Source organism: Cetorhinus maximus, chromosome 7 (assembly GCF_964194155.1).
Source record: "Cetorhinus maximus chromosome 7, sCetMax3.hap1.1, whole genome shotgun sequence".
Lineage (NCBI taxonomy): Eukaryota > Metazoa > Chordata > Chondrichthyes > Lamniformes > Cetorhinidae > Cetorhinus > Cetorhinus maximus.
Window position 1 is genome coordinate 86,476,794 of NC_135885.1, and position 13,035 is coordinate 86,489,828.

Consider the following 13,035-nt stretch of genomic DNA (forward strand, 5'->3'; position numbering starts at 1 on the left):
GCTGGTTAGTTTTAGCTTGCTCAGACCCCTAGGTTTTACCATCTTCTTCACACATTCTACCGGTACTGCACACAGGGTTAAGCCTGGCTGCTGCTTTCTGCCAGGCATGATGCACTGCTGTCTTGTACTGTGGATGTCTGAAGTACAAAACAGGTAAACACACCTCACACTCACTTCAGATAGCATCATTTACCATCACTAAACAAGGTATGGATACTGAGTACTCTGCTAATTGTTCACAGATTCTGCTTCACGCTTCTACATTAGGTTTGCTTTCTCTTGCCTGTCTGCTGCCTCTTCTTTCCCCCATACAACCTTTGTAAAAGTTGACAATTATTTTCAAAATTAGGTTTAACCTTTCTAAAGAATTTATGCCCTGCTGTGCTGCCAGCTCCCTTTATGTGACAGTATCTAGTCAACGTTTTCCAGCTGGATATTGTACTCACGCTTCAATAGGATTGCATATGCATGGATCAGTGTGAGTCAAAACATAGTCAAATGATTTAAATGACCTGCATTCATGAACTCAGGCAAGGTTGGGCCTCCACATGATATACCCGCACAGCATAGCAGTTCATCACCGTTGCAACAATATTGGCTCTTCAATGTGTAACTTGTATGGAAATAAGCAGCAACTAGCATCATGATCACCATTAAACTAAATGAGTACAACGTTTTCATTGTGTGTAAGGATATATCTACTCACTCGTTGAATATCAGATCTGGAGCAAAGTACAGCATTTTTCCTTTGACATGCTTATATGATCGCCATCCCATTGCAAATGCCATCAAGCCCATCCAAGAATACTGAATGAGAGTCATTTGATCATCTATGTGCAAATTCCGGAATCCTGTAAATACACACGTAAAGGTTAAAAAGAAGTTTCCTTGTTACTGGCCTAATAGTAACACTGACAAGATATGCACTGTAATGTGCACAGAACTAAGAGCTTATCAAAAGCGTACTAGCTGTATTCGCTTTGTAAGTGACTAAATCATCCTTCATTTCCACTTCACTGAGATTAAAAGTTTTAAATTGACAGATTACTTACCTGCAGTTTAGAGCAACTCATTTTACCCATAAAGGTCTCATAGTTTAAAGAGCTATATTCCCAATGGCAAGAATTGTGCTTCTTTGATATGCTAAGGTTATCACATGACTTCCACCCATGATAAATCGAATTTGCTGGCGCCACTTGTATTTCACCTTATTCTCATTAGAATCATATAACAATACTTATTTAAACATGCCTAAAATAATATGGTCAACCTGGACCTTATCATCAATACAAGGTGATCAATATTACCTTTATCCAGTAATTATTCTATTTACTAATGTGGAATGTTTGAAAGAAGCAGGAAGCTGCACGGACACTTTTCTTCTTCCTTTTCAACAATTCTTGAGTTGATCAGGGGCAGGTGGGCTGCCACTTCTGGGGACTTCCACTGGAAATGACAATGGGCATCCCATGCACCTGCCCATCTATTGAAATGGGTTTCAAATGACAGAAATACAGCATAAGACACATTTCCCATCATTCGTGCCATAGCAACCCCAACTCGCATAAATGTAGGAGATTTCTGCTTGATCCAGGTGGGTGTCTTGGGCAGAAAAGGAGCAGGAAATTATGTGCTTCATTTTAACTCCCATTCTGCCTAGTTTCTACCTAAAAATTCCACCTGTAGACTTCTGGAGGAAAATGTATTAATGCACCAATGTTCGCCAAATTTATGTCAATTTTGTAAGACAATAGATTCTTGAAAGGATTTTGTTTATGTGATGTGGTAAATTAATTTTGTGCCATGTTCTGGTTTGTACATCTTGGATTTCATTTTGTTGAATGGTTAACAATGAATAATATTTTTTTCCAGTGAACTGGCTAAATTTTGGAAATAAAACACCTGGAGATAGAAATTCCTATTTTGATATAAAATGGATAAATATTTTTGTGCTGATATTTTTAAACCTCAGAAGTACTCTGGCAAATATTTTTGGTGACATGTACTTCCCTACAATGCATCCAGTGGAGGTGCTGACAAAAACTCACTTGTTGTAATGATGCAGAGCCATCTATTGATGAGTTATCAAGCACTTTAACTGGCATGAGATGTGCATTGTCTTTAATCCAGCTGTGTATGGAAAATGGTTTGGGATGAGGCTTTAAGGGCTTTAGAATGATGATACCCTCTTCTTTGCTCTTAGGTAGAGGGTAAGTAACAAAAAATGGGTTTACCAGGCATGTGAGATGATCACAGAGATGACAAATGCATGTCACATAAATATTGCAATTTGAGAAATGTGCAAGGAATTTTATGACATCCTACATAAAGTCTAAAAGGTCTTCTGTAAGGACATTAAGTTTCATGTGCTTTTATACATAATGATATAGCTGTACTATGATAGTAGTGAATTTTCTGAGTACAGATATGTGGATGCGGTTGGAAGTTACAAATAAAATACACGCAAGTCTAGGTAACTGTAAATGCTGCAGGAACTGGAGAGAACAATATTGGCACTAGTTTATCTAGCATGCTTACAGAAATAGTATTGGACTATGCATGATGTCAGATACAGCGTGAAGCACACTTATGTTATTATAATTAATGAACATGTTAGTTGTCATTGAAGGAAAAAGGTAGCATTTAATAATTGGGAAGGAGTTGCAGTGATATTCTCCCAGTGCAGAACCTTTACTGACTATGGAGAGACTGCTGGAAATAATCCAGTATACAGCCTGTAGAATAGGGAGTATGGCATGGGGTATACAGCAAAGTGAAGCTCCAGGATGGCACCAAGCTGCTGGTTTGCAATCTTTACAGTAAAATGAAATTTTATTTGCAAGTAAGTTTACAATCAGCTGGGCATACAGTGCTAAAGCATCACTGCAGAATTCAGCATATTTTTAATCCTATCACAAATCAACCTAATTTCAAAGCAGTTTTTTCCATTTATTCCCTTGATAGGAAGATAAAAACCCATGAAAAAGGAAACTTGTCCCTTGTACTGAACCTTCTCCCACACACACAGGTTGCTTCCTCATGCACAGTGTCTACGCCTCAGAGTAGCACTGGCATCTGAGCTCACTTCAACACCTGAGGCAAGCACTAGTTCAGAAATATGTGTCTTGGAGGATGATAATGAGTTTTAGACACAAAGGGCAAACAAGGGGTAGTGTTGCTGAGCAGAAAAATGCAGACTGGTACCACTCAGAAGTTTGGCATGGTCACTCACCAAATTGAGTTGCGTTGTCACTGTGACTTCAAAAGTGAGCTTTCAAATAAATGAGTACCCAGAGGATAATATAAAAGCACAAATCATTTGTCCCTGTGGATCACGAGCTGAAACGTTATTTTAGTTTTCTGGTAGGGTCCATGGGCTATAGACCACCCATGGGTGGGTAAACAGGTAGATGGACCCATAAATTAGGGTGCTGTGCCATCGGCGGCACACCCACCGCTGACATGCCTACCCTCATCCTCATCACAATTTTTGGGAGGCATCAGATGGCCTGCCTGCCTGCCTGTGGCACAATTGACGCCCTTAAGTGGGTATTAATGCCAAACTAAGGGCCTCATTTTGCTGCTGCTCTGAGCTAATGGGCGGCGGGAAAGGCCTGCACCTAATGTGTAACCTGATAGGTTTAACCCTGTGAGCTGCTGGTCAGTGAAAGGCAGGGGTGGGAGGGGGGGTGCCTCCTTCTTGGAACCCCGGTGCCAATCAAAGGCACAGTTTTGTCTCCTTGTGTCCAATCTCCTCCCTTGTCCTGTCCAACATTCTCCCCAGTTCCCTCACTAGAGCCTGTCAAACTGGCCTGGGCAAGATCCCGGACTTACCTGGGTTTGGGGGCATCCATGGTTCTTCTTTCTCTTGGCCCTCTGGCAGTTGCCACTGATCTTGGTGTGGCACAGAGCTGTTGGCCTTTCTATCAGGTGGGACTTCCTCTTGGAGATGGGCAGAAGGCCTGCCTCATACTCCCTAAAAGACTATATCCTGAAAAATGAAAGAGGGGCAAGCTGGCCAAACGAAGGTGGACCTGACCCATATTCTATGCTGTGGTGTGGGAAGCCTGTCCTCAGTGTATAATCCAGCCCCATGGCCCAGAATGTTTTCTGCCATATTCAACTTGAGCAGTATTGTTATACAGAAAGTGCTTGCATTGTATTCTGCCAATGGACACACAACATCAATGGCAAATGCAGCAGAGATCTTAGTGCTGTAGGGTATACATAGAGCGAAGGTCTCTCATGAATGCACCCTCTGCTGCTATTTAGGTGTTGGAGTCCACATTCCATGATGTGATACCTTAAATGCACTAGGAGACAGAATTCAGACAACTATAAGGGACTTATTGAGTGATCGTGTTGCAGTTCAATAGCCTACACTTGACTAGATCTTCCCCTGTCCTAGTTTCTTGCTGCTCTTCAGTCACTTCCGTGGTGACACCTGCGTAGAAAGAAACATTGCGCAGCATACAACACATCTGAGGTATATTGTAAAACTTCCAAACATTGCAACACTCAAGCACTGCTTGAAATTATTTGTTCTATTCATGGCTTATCCTTGTGCCTGTAGTTCTGCTCTGCTGGGGCTTGAGGACATGTACAGACAAAAGAAAACCCTTTCTCACCACACTTCACATACAATGAATTGCTTTGAAGTGCAGTGACTTATTATTTGGGTAACCATGGCAGCCATTTTGCGCACAGAAGGATGAAACAAATGGCAATGAGATAAATAAGCAGTCAACTTGCTTCTGGTGGTGTTAATTGGAGGAGGAATGTTGACTAGACTAACTCCTTGTTCTAGGAATAGTGCCATGGGGCATTTACCATTCAATGAAACAGGCAGATTGGATTTAATGTTAAACCCAGAGTCTAAGTACAACACCTCCAACAACTTGGCACTGCCTCCCTGCATTGTTCACTGAAATATTAACATTCAATTCAGAGATGAGTGTTATTTTCTGAAATAAGTTTACACACCAGTTAATATGTGCTTTTGTAGCAGCACATACATTGAAACCTGAACAAATGGACACTCCAAAAAACAGTCACCTGCAAAAATTGACCGACTGTCACAAATAAGTTACATTTTGGTAGATACAAACTGCTCCTTAAAACCACGGTCACTTGCAAATTACAAACTACAGACAACATTCAGTGCACCAGCTCTGCTTACAACATAAAACCCCGGATACACAGTGAGTGTGAGGCAGAACGAGAAAAAAAACATGATTTGTGTAAAGGAGATCTCTTTACCCAGCCTGCATTAGTGGCAAAGAAACCCCTCTATCTCTGGGATTGAACACTTGAACAGCTCTTTCAGAGCATTGAACTGAGTGGCGGCAGCAGGAAGAGCAGAGGCAACAGCAATAAATAGAGTGGGAAACAGGGCTGCGAACACACAGAGCGCAGAGTTGAGCGGCAGCAGCAGCAATAGAGTGGGAGACAGGGTCCCGGAGACAGGGCGCAGAGTTGAGCGGCAGCAGCAGCAATAAATAGAGCAGGAAACAGGGTCCCAGATACAGAGCGCATAATTGAGCGGCAGCAGCAGCAGTAAGTAGAGCAGGAAATAGGGCCCTGGACACACACAGCGCAGAGTTGAGCGGCAGCAGCAGCAGCAGCAGCAATAGAATGGCAGACAGGGCCCAGTGTGGAAACAGCTGATTGGTGTTTAGCTTGTGATTGTTTATTTCAGTCTTTAGTTTATTTCTGTTAAGCCAGCGAATAGTCTAATAAATAAAGATACAGCAGTGCACCTCAGTTCATTAGATACACACCCTGTTCCATGTGGAAACTCCAGGAAAATTTTTGTGTCCTGACAACCACACATATAGTAAGTGTTGTCAGATGGAGGAGCTCGAGCTCCAGTTTTCGGAGCTTGAGCAGCAGCTAGTATCACAGTGGTGATTCTGCGAAGCTGTGAGCTATGTGAATAGCATGTTTCTGTGTCTGGTCAAGTGGCAGCTTAAGGGTGTGCAAATAGTGAGGGAATGGGTGACCACTAGGTAGTCAAGGAGGTCCAGGGAGGCAATGCAGGTATCTCTGGAGTGCATCTCACTATTCAACTGGTATCCAGTTCTGAATGCTGTGAAAGTGAAGGTTCCTCTGCACTGTGCAGCCAGAACTAAATCCATGGCACTATGGCTGGCTCAGTTGTACAGTGGATGGTGTGGGGTGCAGGAGGAAGAGTAGCAAAGCAATAGTGCTAGGGCATTCTACAGTTAGGGGAACAGACAGGCCTGCATAGTAATAGTGTAAAAGCCAGAGAGTTGAAAGAGTTTCTGATGTTCGTTCAGGAGGATTTTCTACATTAGTGTGTTTCTGGCCCACCAAAGGAGGAGGTATTGTTGGAGAATGAGATGGGACAAGTGGATCAAAGGTCAGTAGGAAATTATGATAAACCTACATAAAACAGGTTCATACTCAACTGGAGTATTGTATCTAATTCTGAGCACCACACTTTAGGAAGGATGTGGAGGCATGAGACAAGGTGCAGAAAAGGTCGACAAGAATGGTTCATAGGATGAGGGACTTCAGGCTGGAGGAGCTGAGGCTGCTCTCTTTAAAGAGAAGGTTAAGAGGAGATTTAATAGAGGTATTCAAAATCATGCATGGTCTGAAGAGTAGATAGGTAGAAGCTTTTCCACTGGTGGAAAGATCAAGAACCTGAGGAGACTAATTTAAGGTAGTTGGTAAAAGAACCAAAAGGTGACATGAGGGAAAGCTTTTTATGCAGCAAATTGTTAGGATCTGGAGTGCACTGCTTGAGAGTGTGATGGAGGCAGATTCAATCGTGGCTTTCAAAATGGAATTGGATAATTTTCTGAAGAGAAAGAATTTGTAGGGCTACGGGTAAAGGCAGGGAAGTGGGACTAGCTGAGTGGCTCTTACAGAGAGCTGCACAAAGGCGATGGTTTGAATGGCCTCCTTCTGTCCTGTAACCATTCTATGTTTCAATTATAGGGATAGAGGGGTTTCTCTGCCGCTGTGGATGCTGCAAAGAAGCTAGGATCTGCCAGTGAAGGGGGCTGGGTGGGCGGCCTGAGGGAGCCAGAATTGGCAATCCGGGTCCCTGAAATTGTGGTAAGGTGGCCTGAACCTGGATGGGATTGGAGTCTGAAATCATGGTGAGTTGAGAAGGAGCCTGAGGATTGGAATGACGGACAGAATGGTTTCCCCCTTTACTGGTTCCCAGTTTGCCCACTTCACCTGCTTACAGGTGACCTCCTATTTCTTGGAGCTTCTCACACAACTGCTGTTTGTACAATACCGCTAAAATATACTTAACTAGGGAGGACGCAATCCTTATAGGATGAATCCAGTACTAAATGTAGAAGTCATGTGATCTGATGTCACATGATCCATTGTCACATGTTCAGAAATCAAGTAGTCAGAACATTACCAGATCAAATTTCCAAGAATCTCTCCAAACAGAATTAATAATCCTACTCCACCAGTTAATCAGATACTGAAAAGCTGTTAACAACCTTCTCCTACCCTCCAGGATTTCAAACATTAGCAGTTGCTGCACACAGAGGGAAGGAGGTATCCCAGGACAAGAGTCTACAGGACATCAATGCCCCTGAGCTTGGCTAGGGTCTGCCAGGCAATCTGGCCCCACAGCAGCCACCTTTTCCTCTTCACGCTCCCAATGTAGCACATCTCAGGGTCAGGGCATCCCTCCCTCAGGAGAAAGATCATGTAATATTCATGAACTGGGAAACCCAACAAACAGAAAATGAACTGAAATCAAATCCTGTTGGCAGGGCTCCAGAATCAGGCTCAATCCTAGGTGAGAGCAAGAGAAAAAAGGAACATTATTGGAGATTGAGCCAAATATCCCAGGATTTACTCTTCTGGTTTGCTGTACAGAAAATGAGCATTTTGGAAATAAGGACACCTGTAAATAAATGACCTCTGATGTAAGTACGTTAGGTGTCCCTAATTTACGTGTTTCATTGTACATGGTTCTCATGGTAGCCTGACAAGTAGAAATACTGATATTCCAAGGAAATTGAACAAATTGATCCTTGGAGTGCAGAATTTTGACATATTTGTTGCATACGCCAGTGCAATAATAAAACTAGACCTTTCTGTTGATGTAGATCAGGGCATTGTGTACAGCTGCTCAAACAGCCAAATATGTACAACAATTTGAGGTTCTGTACCAAAAGGAATGCACCAAAAATATGCATGGAATACATTTTAACAAAATCTTATTATATTTATGCTAAGTTATGCATGGAATTTCTATTAATGTTTGTAATTCATGCTAATGCATGAAATGAAATAATGGTTTAGCAATAATATACAATATTGTGCAGTTTATAATTCTAAAGCATTTCTAGGTCTTTGGAAATGAGTAAGAATTTTGACATTTTGATGATATACTAAAGCAATGTTCTTGATACACATTCATTTAATAAAATTTTTGAAAACAGTGACCTCTAAGACATATGAGATTAAATTTTTACTTTCACTGCACATGCAGTAATCTGGTAGAGTGGGTCAATGGAATTAAACTTGGGCGGGGTCTATAATGCTAGGTGATGCTCTTCATCAGATTAAGGGCCTTGTGGTGTAGATGAAAATTTACCCCGTGGATGGGGTTGGAGACATCAAGCAGGACCAGGATTAAATGAGTCACCACTGAGAATCTTGTAATTCACCAAACCTCCTTGCTGAGGTTCATGTCAGCAAAGTGTGTATTTTCCAAATAAAATGTCAGAAATAAGCATGATTCAGAGATAAATGAGCCTGTAAGGAAAAAACTAGACCCAGTTATTGAGATGAAAGGGGAATGCATCCTTCAAAAACCTACGGCAGCAATTTAACAACCAGCCAGATACACAGCTCAGAGATACTGTAGCTTAGAACAGAAACATCAGTTTTGCTTTTTGCTCTTCCAGAAGAAATTCTTTTGATTGTCTTCACTATCTTGACCCTATTAACAACCTCCTGATGGCTAGCATGGTTGTACAATGCTTGAACTTACTAGATAACTCTGCTTTGCTTCAATGTATTCAGTTTTGTGGTGAATTCTGCTGCGTATCTGCAATTAACGTCTGTGACTTTTAGTGCGACCGAGATGCTTCTCAGATCAAGGTAATAAGGAAAAGGTGACCAAAACTATAGCTTTCCAACTTCCTGTATCAGATGATAGCTTAACTATGGAGCACATAGTTTCATTTATTCAGTGCAATAAAGTCTTCCCAGGCAAATTGCTTTTACTTAGGCTTATTTGTTTGTCTCTTAAATCAGAAGGTACCCTGAAAATGAAATGAAAATTAATGACATTCTTTGGTGGTATCTTCAATGTGCAATCTGTAGGTTGGCATATACCAGCTAACCTACTACAGTTCATGGTAGGAGACCAAATTCAGTGGCAATTTTTGACAGATCTTCATTTGGCTCTTTCTCCTGGGACTATTAATGATATCAGGCTGACATTCTTGCCTCCATGTCGATACAGCAGTATTGATGCCAATTTCATTGACTGATGTGATTTTTTTTTCCCTTAACTTGTTTGATCATTTGACTGCTTTTGGGGAAAATTCATTTCTTATACGGATGTGGACTTGGTCTTGTTTCTCTAGCATATTTCAGAGAAGGATACATTGATATAGAGATAATCAATGGTGAAGCACAAAACATAGAGACCTCTCGTGTAGTGTACCGCACCATTTTGAGCAGTTTGGACTGGTGAAATTCTGAAATGATTTCACTTCATTTTGCTTGCTAACAAAAAAATGTCTTAGGATTTTACAAATTGACCATCATTGCAAATTGGCTCAACCAATTATGCATCACTTTAAGATTTGGCAAGAAAGCAACATAATGTGGTGAATAGCAAGTCTGTAAGAAGCTAGTATGTGATTTTTCGAGTATTGTCCCAGACGGAGTGTCAGCATTTTAAAGGGCATTCAAAATATTATATGCAGTAAATCTGATCACCTTACTACTGTGGGCACAAATGACAGATAAAATGGACAACTTGCAGGATAAAACTTTTGTAGAAACATGAACAATATGCACTAACGAGAATTGTGGTTTGATAAAAATAGGTTTGCTGAGAAGCTGGTGCCACAAATGGAAGTGCAGACATTGTTCTAGATACATACAACAGCCTTTATGCTGACCTCTTCTATCTGTGGGGCTGTGGAAATGAATGCAATTACCTATGAAAGGGCTGATTTCATCCTGTCCTTCAGCTCATCAATAAGGTAACAGAGGCAGAATGAAAGGAGATGGTATATTCCTAAAAAAATCTGGTCCAGTTTGGGAGTGGAAAGAACGGTATCTGGCGGGGTGGAGGATTTGGATCAGTACCTCATTCAATCAGGCTTCTATCCCTGTCTGGTTACTGCAACAAATTCGAGTCAGAGGGCAAAAAGAAGTGGGTGCAGTTCTAAGAAAATGAATGTATTATAGTCAGGTAAAAGAAAGTTTAATTAAAACAATCTCTTGCAAGGAACAAAAAGTTCATCTGTACAGCAGAAGCCTGAGATTGTAACAGTTCAAACCTTTGCAACAAAGGTTAATTCTTTAAATTTAGCTGTTATTATTATGTTGAGTTTGCCTTGGGAATTGTGACAATAACAAAACAAATGAGTAGCAGCACTAGAGAAAAGGCTTTTCACACAATGGAGCAAAGCTTAGTGTGATCAATGCCAAAGGCTGGTCAAAATAAATGAAGATGATTAGCAATGAAATTGTGATAGGTTACAAAAAAATGATGAGAGGCTGCCTGGAACATAAACAAACATAGACCAACTATAAGAAATTTAATTTATTTTGCAGCAGAAAATTGCAAAATAGTTACTTTTGTTATTGTGACTTCAGCAATGTGTGTAGTATCTTTTGATTTTTTAGAAGGTGAAGTTATTTTAATTCAAATTATCCAATGAAAAGCCCATGATTGTCCCAGTTTAGGTTTCCAGTTTGGTATCACAAATACAAAACAATTTTGAAAACATTATGGAGAAAGAAAACTGCAGTTCATGGTAGGATGCCAAATTCAGTGGCCATTTTTGACAGATCTTCATTTGGCTCTTTCTCCTGGGACTATTAATGATATCAGGCTGACATTCTTGCCTCCATGTCAATACAGCAGTGTTGATCCCAATTTCATTGACTGATGTGATTTTTTTTCCCTTAACTTGTTTGATCATTTGACTGCTTTTGGGGAAAATCCATTTCTTAATATGGATGTGGACTTGGTCTTGTTTCTCTAGCATATTTCAGAGAAGGATACATCGATATAGAGATATTCAATGGTGAAGCACAAAACATAGAGACCCCTCGTGTAGTGTACAGCACCATTTTGAGCAGTTTGGACTTGTGAAATTCTGAAATGATTTCACTTCATTTTGCTTGCTAACAAAAAAAGGTCTTAGGATTTTACAAATTGACCATCATTGCAAATTCATTTTAATGGAAGTAAAATCCTGGAAGTCCTACTGAACCTATAGGTCAAATTCCAGATGTGTGCTCTCCATTGGTGAAGCTCTGTGGCAGGAGCACAATTTGAAAAAAAACGTACCATATTGGCTCGGCATCCATTTTCTTTTATTGCCCTTTCAGAAGCAACTTGGGAAATTTCCCTGTGTTAAATGTACAATATAAATGCAAGTTGTTGTTAAACTGTATATCTCTGTCCTTCTTGAGAAGGGCCTTATTGTAGCCAGCATAGTCCTGAAGGGATACAAAGGGATGAGGAAACAATTGTGATGTGTAACAGAGCATTTACAAGTAGGATACAGAACAAATCTGAAAACACACTTCCAACCTTTTAAAAATGGAGCAGATCACAGCAAAAAGATCCTGATGACTGAGTATGTTTGGTTTTGATTGTAGTTGTCACAATGTGGGAGAATGTCACAATCAGTACTGTAAGAACAGGGTATTGAGATTCTAAGGTAAGATTTGATCTTTTCCTTTATTTTTTCTCCTTATTTCTCTTTCCTGGTTCCATAAAATTTGATTTTGACTCTTTGGTGAGATATATATCCATAAGTGCCTGTCAACTTCTGATACATCAGCCAAATCTCTATTCCTCTCATGTGAACTAAGGCATTTAATATTGTAAGACCATTCTCCTGCAGGTAAGACCAATTCTGGTCCTAACAGATGCCCACTCCAGTTGTTCTACCAAAAGCTGTTGGATAGTCTCCAGGAATAGGAGTCTTTGTTGATTTTCCCATCCCTCATATAAAGGCATTGAAATCCATTGTAGTGTCCGACCACTGCAGCAGTTAGGATTAGCTGACTCAGCATAGAACAGGAATCAAGGCTGGAACCGTTGAAATCTGCAGAGCTCAATCAATCTAGCCAAGTGCCAGTTTTTAAAGAGCTGTCTTAAAAATTTGCTTTTCAGGGCTAAATCTGAGTTTGGTGCAGGAAAGTAAGATGCCATTATATTAATACAAATGTGGCCAAAGGAAGAAAAGGAACAGGACTTTCTCATTCAACCCCTCAAGTCTACCCTGTCAATTCAGTTAGATCATGGCTGCTGTGTATTTCAACCATATTTAGCTGTCTTGGATCCATATCCCTTAATGAGCATATTTAATATTAATCAATCTCAGTTTGGGAATTTTCAGACTGAGTCTCAGCAGACTTTAGGGGAGAGAGTTCACATTCCCCTATCCCTTACATGAAGAAGTGCTTCCTGACATCATCTCTGAATGGTCTAGCTCTAGTTTCAAGATTATACTACCTTGTTCTGAACTCCCCAAAAGCAGAAATAGTTTCTCTGTATCTATCTTATCAAATCCTTTAATCATTTTCATCACCACCATTAGCTCACCTTATTCTTCCACACATGAAGCATACAAGTCTGGTCTATGCAACCTGTTCTAATAATTTAACCCTTTTAGTCCCAATATCATTCTGGCAAACCTGCACTGCGTTGTCTTCAAAACTAATATAACCTTCCTGAGATGCAGTACTCAGACCTGAATAGAGTCTAGCAAGAGCGTTATACAACTGTAAAATAACTTCCACCCCACTGTATTGAGGTCCCTTCAGAAA

The 13,035-nt window shown here is 40.6% G+C and overlaps 1 protein-coding gene across 1 annotated transcript in view; it reads right to left on the reverse strand.

The window, feature by feature from the left end:
* The window catches only part of LOC144682919 (progesterone receptor-like), a 372,394-nt gene that overhangs the window by 62,552 nt on the left and 296,807 nt on the right, over positions 1 to 13,035 (reverse strand). The window contains exon 6 of the mRNA XM_078545813.1: positions 707 to 851. Within this exon, the coding sequence (XP_078401939.1) occupies positions 707 to 851 (145 nt within the window). The remainder of the gene's footprint in view (positions 1 to 706; positions 852 to 13,035) is intronic.